The sequence below is a fragment of the Haliaeetus leucocephalus genome, unplaced genomic scaffold, assembly GCF_000737465.1.
Source record: "Haliaeetus leucocephalus isolate CR32 unplaced genomic scaffold, Haliaeetus_leucocephalus-4.0 Scaffold866, whole genome shotgun sequence".
In the NCBI taxonomy this organism is placed as follows: domain Eukaryota; kingdom Metazoa; phylum Chordata; class Aves; order Accipitriformes; family Accipitridae; genus Haliaeetus; species Haliaeetus leucocephalus.
This window is the reverse complement of record NW_010973302.1, coordinates 1573238-1600961: the sequence shown is the minus strand read 5'-3', so window position 1 is coordinate 1600961 and position 27724 is coordinate 1573238. Positions and strand designations below refer to the sequence as shown.

The following is a 27724-nucleotide window of genomic DNA, read 5'->3' as shown; positions in this document are numbered from 1 at the left end:
GAATGAGAAAAGGAAGGGAGGAAGCAGACGCACACAGCCCAATCACATCAGCCATGCTAGTTTAGGAAATCAGGCTAAAAATAGTACAATACTCAGTGAGGCTGTTTCCAAATGTTGTACTACCACAGCAGGCTAAAGTTTGGGGCATTTTTAAGAATTTAAGCTGCATTGCAGACACATGTGCAAATACAATTACCCTGGAAAAATGAAACTATCTCTGCAGAACACAAGGACCTAAAGCACCAATCTTCTCAATGTGAAGCCTTCATTAAAGTCTCAGGAGCTGCCTTGCTGCTCTTTCCAACTAGAAACCATATGTATGGTGGTGTGTTGCTGCATGTCCTCCTTGCAGAGCATCCCTGTGCTTCTTCAGACCTCTGCCCACCAGCAGCAGACCACACTGGGGTGAGAGATGGATTAAAAACATGAGAATAAGGCTCCTAATTCAAGCAGCACTCCTGGACACTGCCTGTGCCGGAACAGAGGAGAACTTCGAGTCCCCATTAGGAAAGTCAAGCATCTCCCTTCTCCAGCCGAGCAGTTCCCTTCCTTAGTCCTAGTCATGAGACCATGTTTTGGAAAAAAAACAGTCACCAATCCCTACTCTTGTCTATTTTGGTGCCTAAGAGAGCTGAATTTGGAAGGGACAAAAGTCCACTTTTTTTGTGCAGCAAGCTGATGTAAAAGGAAATATTAGCAACTTGCAAGAAGGGCGGAGTGGCTGGAGAAGATAGAGGGTGCTGGGTGGGTGGGAAGGGGCCAGAAACCCAAGACCATGGTGAGTGCCTTGATGACATGGCTCTTGGGTTTGTCTGGAGGCTGCTCCCATCCATGGGTCATGCAGGACAGCAATGGAAGTGCCTTCAATAGAGCTGGCTCGCTGAGGACAACGTGGATCTGAAATGCAGCTCTTCCATTTTTCAGTGGACACACTCTTTATGAAGCTGAAATCCCTGAACAGAGACAAAGGGAAACGTCTTGCAAGGCAGAAGATCACCCTCTGCTCTGCAATGGGTCTACAAGAAGACCTACACAAGAGGGATGGGTTTTGCTCCTGCTTGGGCCAGAAGATGTCATTAAGCCCAGGTGCTCACGGTTTTCACAGGCACGTTTGCAACTTCTCAGTGGGCAGCAAAATCACATTTGGTCTCTCCCACATCAGTTTTATTTTGATATTTATTTTCAGGTGGCTGGAGGAGAACATAACAAACCAACATTTCAGTGCTGTTAGTTCTGGAAGCAAGGGGTGTGGGAAAAGCAAGGAACAAGGAGCCCATGGTCTCAGGAAGGATTGCTAATAGGGGTCATTTTCCATTTTGGAGCTAAACACTCTGCGGTTTACGTGGTGGGAAGCTTGGAGCTAAACCTGAGAAGCCCACAGGATTCCTAATGCATGTACATGTATGTCAAGTTTAAATCATAAACATGCATGCTCTAACAAGAAAGGCCAATAGCTCTGGAAAAGAAGGGGCATTCAGGACAGGCCTGCTCTTCGGGCCAGTCCCCTAGAGATCAGCTGTTTTGTGATGTGCATATTAATTTTTAGATGTTTCAGGGAAAGAAGCTCTGGGAGAAGGGAAGGTGATGTCTGGCAAGCTTAGGTGACTGTCATATGGCCAGCTAGCATACATCAAGGGAAATCTGTCATCTACCAAAATTGCTGCAGACAGACAGCAGAAAGGAGCAGGTTTGACGCCCACGTGCACTCTTTTTGTGCTTCACCTTCCTAATGAAGGTGTCAGCCCAACGTTCAACCCCGTCCACCTGCCTGTGGGAATCCAGAAAGCCGGCAGCTGCCTCTCCGCTGCCCCAGACCCATTTACATCAAAGTTTAATGAAAGAACAAATAAAAAGCTATCAAGATCTTGTTGGCAATGTGCAGCAACCCAAGAGCTTCTGCCTCTCTCCCCACCAATACCTGTCCCTCCCCAGCAACATCCCTCTCCTGAGCCATCCCACCCCACATCTCAGCCCAGTAACCTGCAGCATACTGGCCTGGGAGGGACACAAGGAAGCGGGGCAGGACCAGAGGAGGGAAATGGTTGGTTTTAGAGCTACCCTGCTACGAGCAGGAGCTTTGCTATTGTTTTTCTCACGCCTTCTCTGCAGCAGCAGCAGCTGAAGAAGTTGGAGGAAGGCACCAGCTTTGCCTTTTACTGGTGATGGTAAATCACATGGCAAATCACAAGGAGGTAAGCAGAAATGAAGCAGGGGGTTTTGTTGCTGCTGGTCCTTCTGTGACCACCTTTAGGTAGCGAACCCCAGGGACTCCTTCAGCATCTGACAACAACTGCCTTATAAAAGGGATGGTCCTATTTGGGACCAACCTGCACCCTCCCTCTTTCTCCTCCACTTCTGCACTTCTCAGGTGCAACTGTTGCCTGTGGTGACCAAATTCATGGGTGTTTCACAAAGACCTGTAAAATTCTACGCTGCTAGGAGAAGTTGGGGTTCATTGCTTCGTCCCCATGGTCTTCATGTCTGGTTAACATAGCCTGACTGTCAGATGTGAAACTTTGTCCCACAAAGTGACTGTCTTCGCTCATACCCACTCATTCAGCCTTTTCGGTAGACATTGCCCATGCAGCAGAAATGCTCCCAGCCTGTGATGGTCAAGCAGGTGAAGATGCCTGAATGGGAAAAAGCGACACTGAAACCCTGAGAGTGAACAGAAGGTTGAGAAAAGCAACTGGACTGATGGAAAAAAACAATGCTGGGGTGATGAGAGAAGGAAAAGAAATGATCTGGCGATAAGGCAGGATCAGTCCGCATGAGCTTTATCTCAAGAGCCTTTTGTGCCCTCGAGAAACATCTCCGCCCTTGCTTATCTTAAACAAATGGTTGCAGAAGGCCTGAACTGAACAAACAGGTTATTAGGCGTGCGGTAGGCACTGCGAGTTTCACTCAGTTTTATTGCACACAAAGTTCAGGGTGGGATTTATTTTCTGGGGAGGTGGGAAGGGTGAGGTGTGGCTGGGTTCACGGCAGCCCCAAAGACGCCCCATCTGCCTGCGCAAAGGTGACAACAGAAATACCAAGGTTGGAGGGAGAGTGAAAAAATATATTGTGGTTCCAGAAATGATCCGCAGAAACCAACCCAGCGACTTGCAACACACCGTGATAAGGCCTTCATCTGCCTATAGGATGGATTATCTGTGGTAGGGAGGTCTGGGACAGCAGGTATATTTAACTGCTACTGCACCAGTCCCACACTCCTGATGCCTATGGGATTGAATGTGCCAATGCTCAGTACAACCATCCCAGCCATCCAATTGCACATGAAAAACGTGGCAAAGGTGCTGCTACCTCCCCACCAGCATCATCCCCATCACCTCTACCCAGACCCTGCCAGCATTTGTCAACACACGTAACTCCTGTGGGCACTTCCAGTAGAGCCATCTCCATGGAGGCTGCTTGCTGTTGCCTCTTCCCCTTCCAGGAACTCCCACTGTGCTGGCCTGCAACCCATTCTCCTCTCTTACATGAGGGGAATTTTTTACCTCTTGAAAGGAGAGGGCTGAGGCACAAACCAAAGCCTTGACCTGCTTTGGAAGCCATGGAAGAATACCAAACAATGTCAGGAAGCCGCCTGGAAATGATTTCCTCTCTGTTAAAATTTCAGTGATAAATCTGTTCCTTCAAATTGCAAGCTATTCATTTTTCCTGGAAGGTGCTTATAATAATAGTTGCTTCTGTATAAGGAATCAATTGGTGCTCAACTTCAATAGAATAGAAAGTGCCAACGATTCTACAACATACTCCTCACCTAAGATAAAAGGCAGGTAAATCCTTACAGCACTTCACGGTTGTGGCTCTCCCACCACTCCTCACCCACAACACAGCACACATGGGTCCTGGCCACCTCCAAGGATGCTTTCTTCAACCTCAATCATTGGAGCCAGGGCTAAATTAAACTATAGGGTTGGCAAAGAGGACTTAGTTTCCAGCCACCCAGGAGCTGGAAAAGGAGCAAAACTCCTCCGGCTTTGCCACCACTGATCCGACAAGCCCCACGGCGGAGGAGGGATGCTCTGTGGGACCTTGACAGTAGGACGTGCTTGCCTGATGAATCATGGCATGGCACAATGTGCCTCAAATGGGAGGCATAGGAAGTTGTTTCTTGGGAGATGTCCCAGTTTGGAGGATTTCCTGATTAACTGCATCTTTGGGGAGCACAACATAAATCATACATTGCCAGCAAAGGCTGAACGCGTAGCTGCAGCATGCGTGCCTTGGTGATGAGCACCTTGGAAGAGACTCTTTTCCCAAAGAAAGAGTGGGAGCACAGAGGAGCAATGACTGTGACGGTGATCGTCACAACTAAACACCACTCTCTAGTTATCACTAAAAACACTGGTGTTATTCTCTATAGGGGTCTGCCCTCCCACGTTGCCTCAAGGATGCAACCTCCTGGATTTCCACTTGCTGAGTATTAATGCTGGTTTATAAGTCCCCTCTCACGAAATGGCGGGTGTTCTAATGAATTACAGACTCTACACATGCAGTCTCAGACCCAAAGAAGTATCATTTAGACCCTTATCTTCCCACCACCTTTCCTTGGTGTTTGCTGTCAACTCCTGGCAGGCAGCAGACACACAGCTAGAGGGAAGACAGCATTTAAAATGGCATTAAATACTTGGTGGCATTAAATACTTGGTAGCAGCTAAGCTGTCCCACCTCATCCCTCTGCAGCCAGCTCTGGGATGAAACAAAAGACACACAGAATGGCAGAACAACCCAGCATGAAACTCCCCATGCGGGGTGAAGGATGCAAATGCAATTAAAGCATTCGAATAATTAGGCAAAGCATCCCAAGTGAAACATACCCTGAACCTTCCTCAATGCCTTCTGCTGATTACTGACAGTGAGTTTTCCGGGGTCTATTTTTAACTCTCGGCCCCTAAGCTCCTGAATTATACATAATTCAGAGATAATAAAACTTTAAAATCCAGGACAAAGTCTCCTAGGAGGAACTGCCTCTGCAAACACACACGTGCACATCAGTGCAACCAGAATGGGCAGGAAGAAATGCCCAACCAGTGCCACCAAGCCCTGGCTGAGCCACTGAGATGGGGACAAGCTGGAAACGCTGCTGCATTGAAACAGGGTGCTCCAGACACACCGACACGGACATGCGGTGCCATAGGAAGAGTATAAATAACAGACAAAAGAAATCCCCTTTTGTTACAAGAATCCGCAAATCCAGAATCAGTTACAAGCTGACTTAGGAAATGGAGTTTTTTCCCATGTTATAGCAAAATGGGAACAATACTTTGCAAGTGGAAGTAACTCTAATTGTTTTAACTGATGTTATTTTAGTGTTGTTTAGGTTTATTGTTTATTTGTATGTATTTCCTCTACCCCGGTCAGACTTAAAAACAAACCTTACTGTCAGCAGTAAAGCATCACATCCATAAATAAATACATTTATCCAGTAAATATAGATATAACCACACCATTGCTTGGAGTCCTTAAATGTAGAGTATTTAAAGAATCATCAAAATAAATAGCATTGGTGACCTGGGTTTGCTTTCCCTGGAAAAGGGAGCCTTTTTCAGCTAATATCAGGAATAAATACCACCCACAACACTTGCAACTAGGAGGCACCACACCTGGTATTTGGTTTGAGGTCTGTCCAGGTAGCCCAAGCTCATCCTGAGAAAGAGCTGCACTGCTCTGAAAAGCTTTTCCTAAATTTTCCTTGGCCTGTGCTAGTTTGGGGGTGAGGGAGGAATTGCTTTAGCTGGTACTTAGAGTGTTATGAAGTTGCTATGGGAATATTTGTAACTTGAGCTATTTCAGTCCCTCTGGGACCTCACATTTCTTTAAAATATACTTTTCCTCTATATTTTTCACGTTCCCCAGTCTGGTTTTCCCCATCTCTTGTCCCCTTCAAAGCTTACCACCCTTCATTCACCGTCCACCCTCAACAGCCCCCATTTCGTGCCATTGTGGTGGATAGTGACGCGAGGAAGAGACCTGCAGGCAGAATAGGGACCTCCCTGATGAATTTTTAAGGTGACCTCTAAACAGACCCCATAGGACACCAGAGAGTTTAGGACCAGAACCCAGGTCATCCTCTAAGCTGGAGAGTCTGTTGAACCTCTGTGCAATCCGCAGCATCAGTACAGCCTCCTCTGGCTGGGTGTGCTCACCTCGAATCTCAGCATCGCTCTCAGCAGAAGGTAAGGGCTGTATCCAAGTATATTTTCTTTTCACCCTTATTATTACCAAAAGATTGCATGTTTTCCATGCGTATTTGTGCAGTCCCCCAGAACCAGGCCCCCACAAATCTTCTCCTCTTGGGTGGACTGGGGTTTCAGCCCATAGGAGCTCCACCTCATGCTAGATCCCAGGAGTTGGGACAGTCCAACAGTGATGAAACTCCTTATTTGCAGAGTGATAACTTCGTAACCTTACAAACAAGAGGTGGCTTCTCTTTTCTTTCAACGTGGGTAGATCCAGAGGTGCTAGGAGAACTTTCTCACTGCTCAGCCCTTGGCACTTCCCGTTGGAGGCCTTCCAAGTGCACGAAGTTTCACAATACCCTAAGATTGCAGGCAATAGTTAATAAGTCAACGAGCATTATTTGCCATGATCCGTATCGCTGTGATCCATACACTGCACCACTGAAGCAAAAGGGAATTTTGCCATCAACTTTAACAGGGTCGTGGTGGTGGCAGCCCCTCTTGGTCTACCAGCGGATCTTTCTCGTAGACATTCAAGGCTGAAGCACACTGTGCAGAATATCACTATCCTTTCCTTCTTCGAGCCCCTTGTATTGTGCTAGAAACATTTTCACACAAGAGATATTCCTGTTTGCAGTTGGCTGAAGACACAGCCAATGTACTCTCCCTGGGACTATACCACAAAGAAATGTTTTTTCTCCTTTCTGAAGTCTCTGCTTAGTCTAGCTCAGCCCAGAGAGAGCAAGCAAGGATCCCATGTCACAGCCACCCTAGCTCAGAAAATACCATGATGTGCAAATGCCAATTTAATCCTATAAAAGCCTCATTCTTCCCTTTGAAAAGTCCCATTCCTTTGCAGGAGTGTGGGCTGTGCAACACAAGGGCTTGACTTTCTCCTTGCCAGGTTACTGGCAGTTTGTACCTGGATGGAAGAAACTGCTTCTTGAGTGTCTGTCTGCTCCCTCCCAGGATTTTCTTTTTATGCATCAAGGACTAAGATTCCTTCTGCTGTAATGAGTTTTAATACAGGGATGAGCCCAGAAAACATTATGCACTTGCCACAGAACATCAATCATATCACATCATATATTAATTATACCGGTGGTTTTTCACTGGTGCTTTGCAGACCTCTGGGAGCCATGGACTACTTTGAACAGTAAACTGAGGAAGAATAAAAAAAGCAAGTTTGTTGCTGCTTTACAGCAATCTCCAAATGTGACACTTGGAAACGGATCTGGCATTTCCACCAAAAAAAAGTCCTGAAAAACTGCTTTTTATCCAAAAGCTGCTACAGGACAGGCAGCAAGACGGCTGTATCCGCTCTTCCCGTGTCTTGGAAATGCTGAACATCAATGATGACAGCTCCAAAGATACTGAGAAAGTGCACGTTCTCCAGGCATTTTTCAAACATCAGCTTTCCTGCCAGTGAAAGCATAAGTTATGGCTGCTTCTGTGATGACTGCCAGGAGCTGGGTGAAACCCCTTCAATTCATTTCACATTGGCCAAGATGTGATGCGCCTTCAGGTGTTTCATCAGAACCAAGTGGGAACAAAGAAGAACCAGCAACAAAACTCAACAAACCAACCCAACTCCTGGATAGTTTCATGTGCCAAGTGACCAGCACCAAAGATCTTGCTTACTGGGATGTCTCGGGTCACATTGCCCCTCCTCACTAGGGCTTTTTTAGCTCCTTTCTCCTTTCCTTGGTGCCCTTCTTGCTGGCAGGATTATGGATGTGTGAAGGGCAGTACTGAGCTCCAAAAGCTGAGAAGGATCTGAGATAGCGGTCACCGAGAGCGGTACGACTGCTGAGCGGAAAAGGACACGACGGGAAAACTGCAGGCAGCCCTGAGCAGATGCACTGCCTTACGAACAACTCGGAAGCAGCTGTCAAACTGCTCACTACCGAAGAGAGCTGGGAATTTTGGCAACCAGCACATCCCCCGTGTCCGTTCAGCCAGCTCCTTTCTCTGTCCAGCACCCCTGCCCGCCACCGTCAGCACTGTGGCCATAAGCATCCTACAGATGCTATGCCTTCACAGTGGCTCTGAAGTCACGCAGGGACCCTACGGCAGCCCCAGGATGCAAAACGAGGTCTCCCATGCTACTAGCTCTCCTAAGGGTCTACCTATAGCTTAAATAAGGTAGCCAACTACCTTACCGAAAGCAGTTTTAGACATCCTCGCATATTGCTCTTTGCCCGCTGTATATAGCTACACCCAGGTACAAGAGGACGTGGAGTCCTTCCTCCTGCCTGCATCTCTGCTGGGATCGGAGACAACCCGGCAAGCCGGGATGGCTCAAGCCTGCCCTTCCCGAAATCAAGTCATCAGACGCCTGCGTCTCTGTGCTTGGCAGCTTCAGCCTTTCTCTCCTTATCAATGCCAAAAATTATTCATTTAACATCCATGGCCTTTTGCCAGCAAGAACGCCACGTGAGGAGCAGAACCGTCTCCTCCACTCCTCTGACAAACCGAAGCAACAAAAGTGAGGCTCTTCCTCATGCAAAAAAAATAATAATACTAAAAAAAAAATTCCCACCAGCTAAGAAAAGCTGGAGGTTAATATAAATTCCATGGGTTTGAGGGGGAAACGGAGCTGCATTCAAAGACTCGATGGCTAACCACGCTTCCTTCGTCTGGCAACTGCCCGCTCCTCCAGCAGCGTTATTGAGGAAGTTAGATGAGCTCTGTATTTGTTCCAGCTGCAGATTTCCCTTAACCCCTGGTAGTGGTGTTTTCAAAAAACACAGATCTTGTTTTCTGATGGTGGCTTTTCATTTTCGTGCATGCCACGGCTACAGTTATTAGCTTTAAGTGCTGTCATTCATAGATTAAAAATAAGGAAAAAAAAACCCCTTTGCCATTCTAAGAAGTCCAGGCTGGATGAGCAAAAGGGGGATTAAAAGAAGGCTTTCAGGAATTAGCTTGGAACAGAAAAGAAGAAGATAAAGCCATTATAAAAGCTTGTGTTAATACAGGAGTCCTTTTTGTTATAAGTGTTAATGCAGCCATGCAAATTCCTATGAAGATTTATTAGTCAGGTCATATAATCTGCTCTCCTTCCTCTTCTGATGATAAAATCAAGGCTATTTTCCTCCACTAAAACGTTCCTCTCTCCCAATTAAGAGGAAAAAACTACATTTTTTTCCTAAGACTGGGTTTGTGGTATACACAAGGCTACGGGTGAGGCCAGTACCTTCAGAACAGTGAAATACAGACACTGAAGTTAAGGTACCCGTTCAGAGACTACACTGTTAGGATGCTCCCCATAAGGTGAGCCCAGCCCCAGGTCTGTGGTACCCGACGCTGAATAACTTGACGGAGCTGGGATATGCAGCATCATCCCCTTCCGTCATCCTAGACCTGCTATAGCATCCGCTGTCCCATGGGACTTCAGTCCAGTAAAGCATTTTACCTTATGCGAATCTGCTCCTAAGTCTACTATTTCCCTTGGCCCTAAGCCAGCCAAGCACTTAGGCACATGCTTAAAGTTAAGCACAAGAGTAAACAGATTGAAGTCAGGGGGACTTAAAATTAAGCACATATTTCAAGGATTTGCTGGATAAGGGCCTTAACCCTGGTGTGCGGTGTTTAACTGGGATGATTCCCAGCTGATTAGCTCCCCCCTTTCCCCAAACTCCCCTCCATCGGACCAGGCAACAAATGGTTTCTGTTTTGCCACCACGCTAAAGGCTTGGTTTTAAAGAAACCTTGTCTAGCCTCCAGGCAAAGAATGTCTTTCTTTAATTATACCTGCCTGTGAAATACCTTCCAGAAATCCCCACCCAAACAAAGCCTCAGGAAAGGAAATAACGGAAATTCTTGATGGTTTCCATGGGGGAAACGATCCTAACCAGTGAGACGAGGTGCACGTAAGATGAGGCTGAGGACTGTTCCTACTGTACGCAGCTCCCAACGCAGACAGAGTCCTTAAAGCTCCAGCAGAAACCCCCAGCTACCACAGTCCTCATCTTCCAGGGCAGAAGCCTCCTTGAACCTGGCCCCTGGATGTGGCTCTCTGCACATGTTAAGATCTGAAAAGCCTTTGGTGGACACGTAGGGGAAGAAGAGACATGTGGCAACACAACATCCATGAAACCACCATGCTCTCCCGTCTAGCAAAGTGCAGCACCCAATGGGGAATCTTCCAAGAGCTTCTAAAGGGCTGGAGATCACCTGCATGACTTTTTATTTTTGCATTCCATGCCCTTTTATACAAGATTTTTTTACTTTATTTCAATTGCATCTACCCATGCTAGGACCTCGGTGGCTGTGAGCACATGTGCAGTTCTGGCAGAGCAAAAGCCCTCTTGGCACAGAGAGGCAACCACTCCAAACAGGCAGCACAGGAAAGACTTGGAAGATATGCACAAAATAGATGAGTAAAAGACTAGAAACCTGGACACAGAGGATGAAGATTTGCTGTTGACTTCTCCAGAAACAGGATTGCTGTCATCAAGAAGCAGCAACTTGCCCAGACTTGACAGTGGACTAATGGAACTTCACCAAGTCCCACTCCCATTCCTTACCCACCCCCATCCAACTCACTTCCAACCATCCTCTGCTGCATTATCATCTGCTCCTGAACAGTCAGTCCTTCCCACCAGGGCATGAACATCTGATTTGCCTGTGCTATGCATAGCAATGGCACTAAATAATCAAGTACCTTTGGAAAAGCACCTGTGAAGGATGCCTGGATTACTCCATCTAAACTGCAAACCATTCTAGGCAACCCCTAGATCACCAATTTTCACTGCAGCACACACAGAAAGACTTCTGTGCTGCCAAAACACCTTCTCTTTTGATCCAACCTCATGTCAGGAAAGCTACCTTAGACCTCCCAGAAGAATCGTATGGCCATCAGCTGCTGCACCACAGCCTTGCCCTTCCTGAACCAACAACTCTCAGAAGTTGAGGACTGGCAGAATAAATTCAAGTCCTGTCTTGTATGCAAATCGCACCGTGAAAGGATGTGGCAAGTATGAAGCCAAACAAGGCAATCTGCTTCCACTTCAGACAAGAACAGCAGGATGGTCAAGTAGTCAAGGAGCTCCACCTCTAACGCAGCAGGTTCCCAGCCTCATGTACACTTGCAACCCTTGGAGCTACCTGCGATATATTTTTGTGGCCTCACTGGCCATGGGCAGCTTGGCACTATTTCTTCTTCTAGATGAGGAACAGCAGCAAAGGAGCTGTATCTTGGAAGTCTGTCACAGTTCACCTGTCCTCCACCAAGGTCAACATAGCCCATGTAATTATCATTTATTACCTGCGTAACTATGCTGCTTGGAAACACCACCAAAATCCTGGAGCTAGATGCTGTATGCAGAGATCAGAAAGCTGCTCCAGCACCAGGAGAAAAGCAGCATAGTACCAAGGCTGAAAGAACTCGCAGCTTGCTTGCTTTTACCTTCAAACAAGGGCATTTGTTAAAAAAAAAAAAAAAAAAGAGTTTAAATAACAAATCTGTTTGCCTAAGCATTTATAAATTGAACTAAAAATAGTTTTCCTTTCAACTAAAGGACCCTGTAGCGCGTGGAGTCCCAACACTGTGGCACTGCAAAGGGGTGGGTGCGAGACCCTGAATTTCTCCCTGGTCATGAGTGTTCCCACCATGCCCTTGGGATTTCAGCAAGACATGGGACAACTGCCCCCCATCTCCATTGCAAGGGGTCCCGGTCTCTGACAATTTTCCATAACCAGGTTTGGTCTTGCTTCAGCCCTCAGAGTATTTGCAGAAGGAGTTCCCACCCGCCTGCGCTGACGAAGCGGACGAGGGGAAAGAGGAGCCGCCGCGGTGCTCGTCAGATCATGTCAGGTCGCACGTACGTTTGAAGTTGGCTCCTCAGTTCTCAGCAGCCAGGAGCAATCTCATAACGGCTACTTCCTCCACCATTTGCAGAGCTGATCTTCAGGAAAGCTCTGTAGTGCGAGGAAATCCTGACCATCGCCACCAAAGCATTATCGACACAGCAAGGAGATAATAACGACAGGAACTGCCTTACGGCAAAATCACCATCATGATTCATGCGACTGCTTGGTGCCAAGGTCCAACAAGCTGGAACACAGCGAGAGGAGGTCACACATGCTCTTAGCTGGTTATTGTGTGAAAAAAAAAAAAAAGGAAAAAAAAAAAAGAGGCAGGGTCCTACAATTTGATGAGCATCATCCACTCTCCCTCTGGCAAATAAATCAGGTCTTCAGTGCTGCATTGAACTCGCCCTCTCATAGAAGGCCACAGGTCCCACCTTCTCCTTTGGGAAGGTAGGTGGTATCTAGCCCGGCAGATACCAAACACCACCTGGAAAAAGTATCACCATTCATGGTGGCAGAACCTAGTGCGGTCTGCGAGTTTTGTGACTGCTTTGGATTCACAAGCAATATCACAGAAACCACAGCAACCCTCTGATCTGTCTACAACTGCCTTCAACAGAGAGATGCAGGCTGCCTCAATGATGGACAGGACTGGTGGGCACACTGTTGTGCGTCAGGCCCTGTAGCACTTCTCCAAAGACCTTTTACTCCAGGGATTGCTGGCTCAGACCTTCGTGGTCTGTGATACGCATCCGAGGAGTAGCAGGCACGTCATTAAAGGTGCCGGCTTGAAAACCTGGGTGCTGCCAGATGGTGGGCAATCCCTGGAGCAAGCACAACATGGAAAGCAGCCGTGCCTCCTTCAACCCCATCCTTACTGGAGACCATACACCACCAGCACACAGGCTTTGCACGTGCACTATGAGAGCAGCAGAAATTCCCCGTCTTGGACAACCAGAGAAATGGAGGAGATCAAGGGCTGGCAAGACACGACGGTTCGCCAACCCTCTGTGGGGATTTGGCCACTTGTCGAGCAGACGCTGGGGAAGATGCTGCCATGGCATCGTGGAGGAGCACCTATGCTCGGTAAGGGGACAGATTTCCCCCCACCATGAGAAACACCCATCAGTACCTTCTCCAAGCGCAACGCTACACCAGAAATAGAGCACCTCAGAGACTTCATTTTGTTTTTTCTTTCTTTTTTTCTTTTAGCAGCTCAGGATTACCGAGTTCGCAGAGTCTCTCTTTAATGTCACATGTGCGGCTCAGGTCCCTCAGGCCCCAGCAGAAGCAGCCTGGGATATTTGCACAGACCCCTCACAATGGAAGGAAGAGGGTGTAGGAGGGAGGATCAGGCTGCTGACCCCTTTATTGTTCTTGGGCCAGAAGAAAGCTTCCTCCTGGCTTAAGAACCACGGCGCTGAAAAAGTTTTCCAGCCAAAACGAGTCAGATGGAGTCACTGGGTGGTGGTTTTTATTTTTTTATTTTTTTTTTTCTTTCTCCTTCCCCTGCCTCCCCCTTCGGTCAAGCGACGGGGAGTCACAGGGTTGTGCTCCATTCACAAAATACCTGCTGCACATCACGTAGTCCTTCCCCCCCGACGGCGGGGAAAGGCGCTGTAACCCAAGCAAACGAAAATAAACCTTTTTTTTTTTCCTTTCTCTGCAGATTTGAAAAAAAAAAAAAGAAAGGAAGAAAGGACCCTGCTCCCAGACTGACGCCTCCAGCGTGCGCCCGCCGGGGAAGGGGTAGGCGGGGGGGAAATAAGACGACGATATGAAAGAAAACAAAACCAGCAAATTCTGCTCCGAAAGGATTAAATGGAGGTTTTCCAAAAAAACACCCCGCCATTATATAATGAGGCTTAACTCGGAGTCACCGGGGTCACACGATGCAGCAGACTGGAAAAACCAAAGCGCAGTGTAGCCTTTTAATTGTTAAGCCAACCATAAAAAAAAAAAAAATAGAAAAACGATATTGTGATTGTACAACAAGGTGGCCGCTCACACACTAATGGTCAGGGTATTTTCTTACCCCCTTTGCTCTTTCTCGCTGAAATACCATTTTAGTGTGAGTTCAACTCCTCGCCTTTCTGCTTATCGGGGTGGTGACCTGTTTTGCCGGGACACTGTTGGCACCGGGCAGCGATGCCATAGGGAGCACGGGGACCGCATCGGCTCCCGAAGCCTTAAGGCACATGGGGCTGATTTGCACCGAGAGCAAAATAAAGCACAAGTAGAAACTTCACCCCAACAATTCAGGTATCAAAACCCATCGCTGGGTTTCCAGATCAAAATTTGCATACAAGGAGATGATTTTTTAGCATGCCAGTTGCATCTACAAGTCCAACGATGATCCATGGTCACCCGCTTAGCCCCCAGGTTCTCCACAGCCTTTAGGCTGAGTTGGTTGTACAACCACAGGCAACTCTGAAGCTCCTCCATCCTTGACATCTCCCAGCACTGTCTACACTAGAGGTCCTAGCTGCAGGGCTGAACAAGCTCCACAGATGCAGTGGCATGGATGGGAACAACCCAAATGAGAAAAAAGCTTTAAAAGAGCCCACACTAGCCCTCTGCTCTTGGAAAACCAAGCTTTCATTGACCACAGGCCCAATGGCTGGAGCAGACCAGCCACCACCATCATGCCACGGCATGCCCAGCAGCAGCGGTGGGACCTGCTAGTATCATCAGGCTGAAAACCTGGAGATCATCCTGGACTCGTGTTTTCTTTTGAATGACAACAAATGCAAATTTGTGCTTCACATTTAAATCTTAAAAACTGGCTTCGGTCTAGATTATCATTGCAGAGCAACCACAAAACAACAGGACAGGGTGTCTCATCTCACCCGCTGCTGCTTCAAACCATGTCCATGCAACTACCAACCAACCCCAAACCTTTTCACTCTTATCTAGTAAACATGCAGCAACCCAAACTTATGGAACACATATTTTTATCCTGTATTTATTCACAGCCCCAAGAGAAAGGCTGGCCAAACAAAGGCATACACAGCCCACCGGCTTTAAGGAATAACGTCGCTCACAGGCGCGTGATGGAGTAAGTGTCGGCAGCTCCCTCCCCAGGACGAGCAAGTAGAAGCAATCCATATCTTATGCGATACCTGCTTATTTTGCCCCGCCAAGGGGTCTTATTTTGCCCAGCCAAAGGGAAACAACGGCTCCTATAAGCATACATATTTTCTTTCCGTTCAGACAAGGCGCCTCAAAAGAATATACAATGAGAAACGAAATAATCAAGCGGGTCACAAAAGCAGGAAGAAATGAAGCTTTATCATTCTCCAGTGGTTTCTCTGCTCTTACATTACAGGAATTAAAAAAAAAAAAAAAAAAAAAGAATTAAAAAGAAAGCAAGCCAACAATGAGGAGTTTCTCCACAGCGGTACCAGCAGGTAAAGGGCAGAGCAGAATAACCCTGGGAGACATGGACACTGGGGCAGCAGCGTGTGGCCTAAAGCATGGAGACCACGTTCCTCTTGCTATTTTTATTGGCCCCGAAGAAATCCTTCAACCCCACCATCCAGCAAAGCCATTTTGGGGATGGCATGGAGTTTTCTTTCAGTGACCGTGCTAGTGCACATACAGCCAAGAGCTTGCCATTTTTAGAGCCAGCAGAGAAGTTCATGGAGTATCTTCAAAAAACCCAAACAAACCCTAAAGGTATTTTTAAAATCATCAAATGAGGGACAATACGAACGTGGGACTAGAAAGGACCTCTGGGTCCTTACAGAGCTTGGTCTGCTACCACAGGCGAGGACATCATTTAATTCCCTTCATAAACAGTCTTTATTTTCCCCATGGAAGAGACATCCAGGCGTCGTGTGCAGCAATAAATTTCCCACTTAAAGGACAATCTTTAACCAAACCACCTTGGATTGCAATAAACACTTATCCTGCCACTAAATACCTATATTTACACGCATAGCTATATATACATTTCCCCAAGCTGGACGGGATTCACTTACCTGCTGCCTCCAGGCAGGAAATTCGCACTTTAAGAACTTCTGGTCTCATTTATTGTATTGGTTTCTATTTCCATAACATCAGAGGAAAGGCAGCAGAAAGGGGGGGGAACATCTTCTAGTTAAGAAGAAATTTTTAAATGCGACAGGAAACATTAACCTCCTATTTTGTCAGACAAGGGACAAGGACATCCCCCATTAGCAGGATTTTTAGAGTGCAAAGTGTTTCTAGGCTCTGTAGGTCCCTCCGCCAACGGGGATGTATGCACGTCTCTCTTCTCTGGTCCTGCGGTATGTCTACTTTTTTTTAAGAGAGAGAAAATTCCTTCCTTCCCTTTATTTTATTAAAAATTCAGGTCTTTCACGGAGAGAGGGGAAGGGGATTAGGATGTGGAAATAGCCAAGCCAGCAGAAATAGCTGCTTGACCAAAGAGACATTGAGTTTTTATTCGGGATCTTTAGAAATCTGGATTTTTTTTCTCTGCTACTTTTAATACGTTTTTTTAACTTAATCATTACTCCACAACTGGCTTCAGGAAAATATTCAGCAAATTCGAGGGAGTGCTGCAAAAGCCCTCTCAGATTTCTAATGAATCCTCTGGGAAAACAAGGGAGAAAAAGATGTAACATTATTCAGAAGTTAAAATTCAGGCAGGATTTGGGGTGGGGGGTGGGCAGGGAGGGTGTTACAGTCTATAGAAAGGACTGGGAAAAAACCAAAACAAAACCTTTTAGGCTTGCTTTGGATATTATATAGCTGCACAAAAGCAAACCTTTCTGAAAGGTAAGTCAACTATAAGGCTGAGAAAAGCCCGTCTTGTTCTCCATTGTGTTTAAGCCAGAGCTCTATGTGGTGACATTTTTGAGCCTCAAATGCCTGTTGAGTTGTTATTTGTACCCCAGTACAAGTACCCATACCCAAATCAGTTAATTCCCCAGAAAACTGCAGTTCTCAGGTCTAAAACTACTTGCAAACTCCTTAAAAACAAAACAGAAAATCTTTCTTCATCATCCTCCCTGGAACAGTCTTACCCATCCAGCTCTCCCAACCTCTTCTCTCATTTCCTTGTGGTCCCTGATCGTGAACCCAAAACCGACCACCTCCTGTCGGTAAGCCCAGCCTAGTCCTGCCACTCAGCCGCTTTGTGTCTACCCCTCCATCAACCTGGCCCACGGAAAAGCTGCAAAGCAGCCAAAATCCCATTCTTCCTCTTTTTTCGTAGCACAAACTGGTGCCTGGCAAACTGGGGTCTAAGGAACAGAGATGGTCCAGCAGTAGACACCACCATAGTCTTCATCTCCTTCCTGCTGAGGTTGGCATGTCCTTCAAAGTGGGGTGGGGACAACAGGGTAGGTGGGGGACAGGGATGGATGGACAAATGGAAACGTGGGTGTTCAGAGGAACATCCTACATTTGATGGGGCAGCAGCATCTTCCAGAGAAATGGAGGACCCCTCACCACATTTGGCACCGCTCCTTGGTGTGAGGAGCATCGTTCCGGACTGAGCCCTGCCACAGCATCCTATAGGAAATATGCAGAGTGGAGGATTACATTTGGAAAAGTGGGATTTCCAAGAGGAGTCGGGAAGGTGTCGTGATGCAAGCGAGGGAGACTTGGGCTGTGGGGCATGTCTAACCCCAAGGCATCAGCTCCCCTCAGGGTTGTTCACGGACATCTTGAGTTTTAACCCCACTCTGCTCAGGGCCTCCATCTGCTTTGAAGCTCATGAAAATGCACAGTGCTAACCAAATTCAGTCCTGGGTGCAGACCAACACCTTCCCCCTCCACAAGCCCCAGGGTCCCCCATGCTGGACACGCACCCCAAGCCTGAGGTGAGCACAGCGGGATGGAGAGCAGCATCATGACCTGGCGCAGGAGGGTGCGAGACACAGCCACCGCTGAGTGAGGTTTCTGCTTGGAAAAAGCCTTTGGAAAAAAGCCTCATTTCCTCTGTTTCATGTTTCGGGGCTGTGCAGCGAGACGGCAGTGCCCTCTAGTGCTGCAGGGCTCCCCTCTGCCACCAGCCCTGTCCCCTCGGCCACCAAACACCAAGCCAAACTTCAGAGCTGCAACGTAAGCCACGCTTGCCCTTTCCACTGACCCTCCTTGCACATCCCAAACCCGTGTCTCTGAACCCAGCCAACCCAACCAGGGTGTGAGAGCATCCCAATGCCTCCCATCCTGGCAGGAGCTTGTTACGGGTCCACCACTCTCCAAACAACAGGGCAGCCTGGCCCCAACCCTGCCCAGCTGCCCAGTACCAGCTCCAGGAACCAAATAAAAAAAGGCATCTCCATGCCCACCAGGTTGGGAAGACACCCCCACAAATTATGAGCCAGCATCGCTAAGTCTGCTTGAACTGGGTGACAGCCAGAAAAATAAAACCAGCCCTGAGAAGGGAGAGTCCATCTCATTTGTTACAATCAGAAACCAGCTCTGAACCCTAACAAATAATAATGATGATGATGATGATGATGATAATAATAATAATAATAATAATAATAATAATAATAATAATGGAAACATCAAAGCTCTTGGCCATTTCCCTGGTGTTTCCTTTGTGCAGCAGATAAGTCTACCATGTGATACGGAAGACCATCGTAATCTGAAAAACCCACTGGAAGGTCTCCCCTTTTCTGCATGTCCGATAAAAACCATGGGGTTTATAACCTGGTTCAGGGCTCACAGTGACTGTGCTCTACTGCCAGAGCCCAGGCTTGGACCTTGCAAGAACCTGCGAACTGGTGACCTGCGTGGAAGATAAGCCAGCCTTGGTCCAGACCTCTCCTCTCCAGTGCTCTGGAGGTGGCAACGGTCTCATCTGCCTTCCTTGGTCAACGGTGGCCTTAACTCTAACATGGGAGTGATGCTGAAGGGGTTACAGGTGACCATGGCAGGTTGCCCTCTCAGCCCAAAAAGACGGTCGTTGTCGGTTGGGTTAAATGCAACAAAAACCAGGCCAAGAAAGACCATATCTTACTGGAAGTGACAGCAAAACAAAAGCTTTTTACTAAGCAGTGGAGATCTGACTCCCAATACGTTGTGACCTATACTCAAGTAAACTTTGGCTCTTTGACAGGGACTTTCCACAGTGGTTTTAGCAGTTACAGTATTGGAAAGACCCTTGGGATATGAGAAGCTGGCTTGTTAGACTAGAAACCTTCTCTGAAAGCAACGCCATGCCTGCATGCTCTGGATGGAGTCCAGCAGGAACTGGAGGTGGGGAGAAGAAATCCCCCTAGTTTGGGGCTCCTAGGGAGCCACTCCAACTTGTTCATAAGTGTTTGGTGGACATGTAAGGGATGTTGGAGTTAGACCGGGTGAGTGGCAGGAGGGACACACAGCACATGTGGCACACCATATGGACCAGGTTGCTTCCAGTGGGAGGAGATGCCAGACAGAAGGATGAGCCCACCCCAGCTCTACCGGTGCAGAACAGCCTAACGAGGGAGGGCCACATTGTTGTGGCCAAGGCATTGAAAGAGGAGGAGTCTGGGCCGGCTAACAAGCTGGCTAAAACGAGAACTGCCCAGCCTTGTAGTGCAGAAAGAGCAGGCAAGAGAGGACATGGAGAGGATGAGGACTCTGTATGGTGATAGTAAATAACACCACCCACCAAAGAGCTGTCCCTGATCTCCAAAGAGACCTGTCTCTCTGCTACCACCACGCTGAAAGGGTGAGTGATCCATAGGGTCCAGGAGCAAGCCCTCACACCAGTGCTGGACACCAACCTCCTCCCCTCGCATGCAGAGTGACAGCAGAAGGGATGCTCACCCACGATCCACCTTTCTTCCCCGGGACACCTGGGTTGGTTTCATCTCTCTTAAGGAACCTACCATATCTGAACAAGTCCATGTGTGACCTGGTCCCTCTGGGCTCCCTGCAGAGCTGACAGGGAAAGGACACGGGTATCCTCAGATGGGAATCATCCAACCTTCTCTAGACCTCTACACTGAGATGAAACAAATCATGCCGCAACGTGTCCATGCCTCCCCTATGGCAGGACCCCCAAGGGACCAGCCCACGCACAGGTCCCACCTTTACTCACACAATCTCCACGCTGAATTGTAAGGTCTGACTTGACGATACTTGTCAATGAGGAGGGGTCCCAAAGAGAGTGGGCAGAGACGCCGTTAGGTGCCTAAATTCAGGTGGCCCCAGCATGGTCAGGAATCCCAGCACTTCTAAGCCTGTTTGGATAAAGTCAGGAATACAGTGGCGCTAAGAGGAACATGAACAACTTACAGATTCTGCCTTTCTCCTAAGGAGCTGCTCCCTTGTTTCTCCTCCAACAAGGAAGCTGGATGACAACCATAGCCAGAAAAGAAACAAGCACTTTATTGTAACTCTAAGCATATGACAAAAAGGGTCAAAAATCAGTAAGGAGATGAGCTGCGGAGCAATTAAGATGCCAAACCAAATGATATCAATGCTGTCTTCCAAGTTTATCCCATAGCACCAGTAAAGCCAAGTACGCCTTTCAAAAGTGCCACATTATTTCTGCCTCCTAAAACACAAGACAAGGAGCAGCTGGCCAGCAGAAGCACAGCCACACCGTTAGGAGGAGGGCAGGCCCATCCTGAAGGCACAAGTTCAGCAAACTGAAAGCCAAAACCTGCAAGATGCCAGTCTAGAAACCACTTGGTATGTGTCTGAAAACTCCCTGCTCATGTCTAGCAGCATTCACAGCACATTCCCGTGACATGCAGCCTCCTGTATCCTTTGTGAGCTACAGTTAACTTCACAGGGAGCATGGGGGGTATCTTGTAGGACATGACCCCTTGGGTTGTCTTCTCTGCTAAGTGTAGAGTTTGCCAAGGGCTCGCAGTCTGAAGACCGTATCTGGGACTGGGGCATTCGGCTGTGACACATCCAAGCCTGAAAGCCTTTCCAAGTGTTTGCCAAAGGGAGCAAAAGCAAAATGCACTGACTCAGCCCTCCCCGTGACATCTTCATGACGCCAAGATGGTTACGTGGTCTCCTCCAACAAACCAGCTGAGGTTAAAATGGAGAGGATGATGAAGACTGGCTCTACATCTGAGCTGCACCTCTCTAACGCAGCAGACAACCGATCCTCCCTGGCGTACAATAAAAAACAGATCTTATGAATGGGGAATACTTATCTTCAAAAGATTATTTTCTTCCACAGTCACTTTCTGGCAGCACTTAGGTGAATTAGTGCCCAAATCCAACTACAGACTCCTATGAGTAAGGAGAGATGGAGGTTACAGCTCACAAGCTGAGCCAAAGCAATGACCTCCCGAGCTCCCAGCCTTCAAAACAAAGCCTATTTACCAGTAAAAACAAGCACCCCAGATGAACTTTGAAAAGATGAGGCAGGAAGAAGGTTCAAAATACCAGTTGTCACAAAGGAATTGTGCCCAGTGCCAAAGCGGAGCTGGATTCGCCTGCCTGTGCGTGTCCACAAGATGGCAGAGCACGCCGTGAGCATCTCCGAGGAGTGGGATGCACGCATTCTCCAATTTCAAAACAAAAGGCTGGCAACGAGCATTTTTCCCTCAGACAGCTATGAACAAAAAGGGTTTTGGAGGAGGTTGTTTTGGTTTTTGTTTATTTTTTCACCTTTTAATTGCCAAATAGTCATAGGCTTTCCTTGCAATATTTTGTTAAAATACTATGGATAGATTCCAGCAGCAAAACTCAACTATACATATTAACATCCAGATATCCAGAATATTCTGCTTAACCCATTAGGGATGTCACTGTATCTCTCTGTAGAGATACAAATGCAGACCTGGATGTATACTGGAAATCAGTTCTAGATTCATGTCCTATGTCTATCATACCTTACCATCAAAGGAACCCAAATTTCCAAAGCAGCCTGCAAGTAAGACTTGCTACCTCTCTCAAACTTGGTGCTCTTAACCCTGCTATAGCTGCACATTCAGCAGAAAAACATTTGCATCCGAGTCATGCTGGAGGATGCTCAGACTGGCCCAGTTGCACTGGAGGATGCTCGGACGGCCCCAGTTGCGCTGGAGGATGCTTGGACTGGCCCCTCCATGCACAGCTGCTGTAAGCAACCCATGAGCTCTTAAACACAGACAGAACAAGAGTTTATGTGTCTCCAACCTGAAAAAGCCTCTTCTTCAGGCTATGACACAAACATAATGGCAGCGTGAGAAAGCCCCATGGAAGGTGAAAGATTTTTCTTCCACAGGCTCACACGAATATTTTCCCTTATGCCCCCATGCACTGTGCTCCACAGAGCCATTTAAAACAAGGCACAAAGACCAGCAAAATCACTGTCGGCGTTGCACGATCGCATTCAAATCCAGTTAACAATGATATGTCAGGATTAAACCAGCTGTCTGCGAGTATTTCACTTGTCAACGCCGAACAAGATAAATCCTCACCCAGAACTACCCAGCTCCTAGTTCCCACACATACATATGACTGTACGTGCCTAGGTAAGCGCGTCTCCAAAATAATGCAGCATTGCACGAGTCTGACCAGAGGCACAAACAAAATACCAAAGCCAGCATTCCCACTAGGTCTTCCAGCTTAGAGATGCCACACTAACAATTAAGCTAGATATTAAAGCATATATTGGAATTAATTCACTGGAGTCAGTGGACTCAACCTGGTGTTAGGACATGATGAGATGACAACCAGACCAGGAGGACCCGGCTTATTTACTAGCTGTTGATTAGAAAAGATGTTAAACCCTACAGAAGAAAGTCAGCTCCTTGCACCAAAGATGGTTTGATTCCTCATTTCCAATTATTCCCCAGGGAAAATAACCATATTTTGGAGAATTACTGGGGTTTGTATCATCTGAACCTGATGTTTTCTCCCTGTGACCTAAAGTCCAGACATACCAAGCATGGAAAAGACTGAGCAGAAAGCAGCTGCAGGCAGCGCTCCTCCCTGCCAAAGTCAGCAGCACTTCTCCACTCCTTCCCATGGTTTGTGTATTTAGTGTCAGCTAGCTCACCCAAAAGAAATAGTAAGGCAGATCATCACATGGTTTGAAGGATGAGCAAAGCTTTTCTTCACATGATGCATGAGCAAGAAGCCTGGCGAGCTCTTTGCTCAGCACTGAAAAGGGTAATGCTACCACAGCACGTGAGATGTCTCCGTCCTTCCCTCTGGTGGCAAAGAGGAGACTTCAGCAAAAACACGCTGAGCATCCTCAGAAACTTGCCCAGCCCAGGACACTCAGCTTCTTTGAGGGCTAGGGCTCTGGAAAGTGAAAAATTATATGATGTTGACAAATTGACCTATTCAATTGGACTTTTTAACTGGGGGTCTCATCCTGCCATTCCCCAACATCTGAGCATCAAAGGTCATTTAACCAGAACTACCGAAACTGGGCTGTAAAGAGAGATCTGGAGAAAGCTGGATAAAACATGCAAGTGGATGACCGCTGCATATAAACACACATACACCCCATAGGGGAAACATCTGGCTTAGCACACCTTCACTGCTGACTTCCTGGCAGCAATTTATTTTGAAGCTGTCAGAAGGGTTGATGCTTTTCAGAATCTCCTTTCCTAAAATATGAGCCCTGTGTACATGTACATATTTGTATGTATAGATGTATGTATGTATACTGTCCTTGACATTTCACCTCTCAATGAAGTCTAAGTGGTAACTGCCCTTGCCCAGCACTAAGGTTCACAGCAAGGCTTGCTGAAACCACAGGCATAATTCTCCATTACAAACCCCAAGCTCAGCACATCGTGCCCAGCAGCTTTCCCACTTTTGGGGAGGGTTTCCTAAGGAAAGGTAAGGCAGGGAGCTGCTGGTCTCCACCGTACTGCGGGCAGGAGATGATGTCCTCATCACCTACCTGCCACACTGGAAGGACTTTCTCTATGTCGTTCAAGTTGATGCTGTCACCATCCTCGTATTTCCCTTTTCCAAGCCTGTGGCAGGAAGAAAACAAATAAAACCACATGAAACCTTGCTGGAGCCGAAGTTAATTTTCTATTATGGCACATGGGGAAGATTAGTTCTTATTGCAAAGGACCCTCATGAAAACAAAGAGTCTCTCTGAAGCGAGTATGCTGTGCCTCCAAAATACTCCCACGTGGGCACAAAGCCGTTAATACAAAATTAAATGCTTTTCTCAGTCCTCTCCACCTGCACCATCCACCACAGCATTCAAACACTTTTGGTAATAGCAGCAGTGAGAAAACCAAAGGCAGTCCTAAGCAGTAGCATTGGGTGATTCAATTCCCAGACCAAGCAAAACTGAAAGCACAGCCCACCTGGGAAAAAAAAAACGAGGACACAAAAATGTAATGAAAAATGTTTCCTTTGAAGCACTGCTCATTTGTTGGTCTCCATGGGAGCTCCAGTTCCCCTGCTGAGAAAGGTGTCGGCAAACAAGTACAAACATACATCTCAGGCAGCAAACAGCAATCGATATAAATACAAACACACAATTTGAAACGCAAAAAAATTGGGGTGAGAAGCCAAGCACTGACAGACCAAACACATAGCTGGCAGCTGAATGACTTTCTTGTATCAAGAAAGAAAAAAAAAAAACTCCCAAGATAATTACTAGCTGGATGCAGAGAGTTTGTAATGATACAGAAGAAGAAAAAATGGTCAATAAGTATTATCCTTCTGCATTTATAAACAATTGAGGAGATCTATTCTTATTCCACAAGAATGATAATGTATTTTTTGGTCAACTAGTGACAAGATATTGATAAATAACATATATTAGACAGAAACTTCAATAGCAGCAGATGAAATAGTGACTTTGATTTACAAAGGCCAAAATATGGTGTGTGTGCATATATATAAAAATACATATATATGAAAAAAAATATTTTTATATATATATGAGGAAAATCAAGTCAAACATCTGGGGACAAATAATACCAGTTGCAGGTACAGAATGGGCAAGCATATTGTAGGAAAAGGTTATCTGAAAAGGATGAGCACTGTCCCAGGGTGAATGTCTGATGCTGGACTGTGGCATAAAGGCAGGGGATGAGGAGGCAGGGTTAGGGGGATGAAGGCAGCTCTCCTCTACAGGCAGCATGGCTGAGCCTGAACTACAGGACCGTAGGGAGCTCTGGCAGTCACATTTCAAAGAGATGGTAGAGAAATTTCTTAGAGTATGGGAAAAAGTGATATGTGGGCTTGGGAGATACCTGGAATGAAGTGAAAATATCAGCTACGAAAATTTGTTTGAACTGGAAGAGCAAAAGCACAGCAAGAGCTAACACTGGAAATGAAAGGCAGACAAATTCAGGTCAGAAATGAGGTACATTTCCCTGGTTTTCCTCAACCACTCCACTTTGATTATTCAGGATACCACCAAACTCAGTATCTTCCAATAAAATCAGATGTCCTTCTGGAGGAAAACGCTTCAGCCAAGCAAAAGACACTTGAGGTCAATTAACTGGATGCAACTACATGGCCAACCCTGGGCAAGTGATAGGACTAAGGAATAAAATGGTCCCTTTGGTACTTACAGTATAGAAAACACATCCTTTTCCTTCTATTAAGTTTTTCATTGCACAGCCAGCATGTTAAAAACCCCCACTCAAGCAAGAAGGAAAATGCCTAGCTAGCAGGTAGAGATTCTTGGAGGTTCAGCCAGCTGAATCACACTCAGCACAGATTCAGCATGGAGAGCTGAGGAATGCACAGAAGACAACTTTAAAAAAAAATCAAAGCAATTTTGTCTGTGCTTCCTCTGTTCTAGTGCACGTTACTCATGTGACCTGCATTTTGGGATATGCACTGCTTGTGCTGATGGCATCTGTTTAACTTTTCTGCATATACACTAATTCTTATTTCATTTTTACAGCTGTAATATTTAGGAGTGATTAAATATCTCACCTCCATACTGCCTTCTCTACCTGTTTGCACCCTGGGCCTTCACAGGACACCAGGAACTGGAGGCAGACCACAAAGCAGACCCTGCTGCATCCTCCCTATATGTAGCAGGTGTCGCTGATAGGATCATCTGGCAAGTGCCATCAACCATGGAGCACATTATATCTTATTTTACAGAGGGCCCTTCATCTCATTTTTCAAAACCATCTGTAGAAATGGGAGTAAACAAGACTAAGGCACTTAGTGACTTAGAAATTTAGCATTACATTGTTCCAAATATTCTTAAAATTGCTGTTTATATACCTGCAGTAAACACTTACAGTGCAGGAAAAAAAAGCGCCTTATACAGTCGTGTGAGTCTGCCTGTCACTATACGGTACGGGAGGCTCCTGCAGACGCTGAACCTGGGCTGAGGTGGGATTCCTAGCCTGGTGTTTCTAAACAAGATGTGCAGCCCATGCATACGGCATTGGCCTGTACTTTGGCAAAACAACTTACCAACAGAAAAACTTCTCTGAGAGAGGATTTCCATCCCTACATACAACGTGGCAATGAGAAGTAACCTGCAATTCTCTCAGCCCCATCTTTTAGACCCATTCTGATTTTTTTCCTTCCTCTGTGCCCTGAATGATAAGGAGACGAAAATACAAACTATGACGTTTCTCAATCTGCAGAGAATCTGCAGAGAAACGGTGATGTCCATCTAAGCAGCATCGGTGATCCACTTGATGCCAGTATACATTTATTTGGCTTGATCAACCAACAACCAAAGAGGAATCCAGTAATACCGTAGAAGCCCCTGGAGGCTGTGACCACCAAAAGGAGCTGTTTAATGTTTTCACAGTTTTAAGACTAGCAGATGGCGGATGAACACTTGGATCTACGTGGATCACATTGATGCTCTCTCCTTCCCTGAAGTCTTGCTGGGGAGAACAGCAAAAGCCCAGTCACTCATGGGAACTGTAACTGGGATCAGCACCAAGACAGAATTTTTGCTCCAATATTCAGAGATGTTCAAATCTAGAGGACTTGGATCTAGAGGACTTGGATCCAGCGTGGTTTAAAGACTGAACTCTACCAAGCAACTCAAAATACAGTGAGCAATTCTGCTCCAGCCCAGAACTGGATGATAGAAGAGCTAGATAGACAGATAGTGGCATCCTCAAACCCCGATACGTGGTCCAGCGCCTCTTCCCCATGTCCTCCACATGAGCTGTGCCACCAAGCTAGCATTCCTACAGCAAGGGAGAAGTTAGAGACCTTGCTGGAGAGCATGGTCTTGCACGTAGGGCACTCACCCTTCTCTGTCTATGTGAGGCAACGGGTGTTTGGAGGTGTTTCGCAGCTTCCTGTGAAATTGGGTGAAATCTAGTTTTTCAGGCTGCAAGTCCCACGTCGCACCACTAGAAGAGAAAAACAGGGAAAAACAAAGAAAGAAAAAGTCCACTACTAATGAAACACTACCAAGCTGAAGAGCAGAGGGCACATCGGAGCCTGCAGATGAGGAAAGCTGGTACTTCTGGAAGCACCACTCCCTGCCACAGAGCACATGGATGCATGTCTCCAACCTTCACACTGCTGCATCATGTTTCTTTCTATTTCTTCTGCTTTTCTGGAGATGCTGAGCTCCTGGTGCTTGCGTTAAACCCTTAGTTTTGATGTATGATGCAGCATGATGCAGCATACACCTTGCAAGCTATACTTGCTCTCTGTATCAAGGGGATATCGCAACAGGTAGTGGTCTGGTCCATGCAATGGAGATGTTCTCTCTGGTCCTGCACAACCTGCCCACTCCAATGGCCTGGAGCAAGTCCCAGGTGGGAACTCAACCCCTGCAGACTCTTGCAGTGCTCCAGGCACAGAGAGAGATATGCATAAAACTGGACAGAAAGCATATTTCACCACTTTCCCAG

The 27724-nt window shown here is 46.8% G+C and overlaps 1 protein-coding gene across 3 annotated transcripts in view; it reads right to left on the bottom strand.

The window, feature by feature from the left end:
- CTIF (CBP80/20-dependent translation initiation factor) overlaps positions 1-27724 on the bottom strand; it is a 110622-nt gene that overhangs the window by 62727 nt on the left and 20171 nt on the right. For all 3 annotated transcript variants that reach the window (XM_010582998.1, XM_010582999.1, XM_010583000.1), the window contains 2 exons: positions 27110-27214; positions 23803-23878 (listed from right to left, as the gene is read on the bottom strand). In XM_010582998.1, the coding sequence (XP_010581300.1) occupies positions 23803-23878; positions 27110-27214 (181 nt within the window). The remainder of the gene's footprint in view (positions 1-23802; positions 23879-27109; positions 27215-27724) is intronic.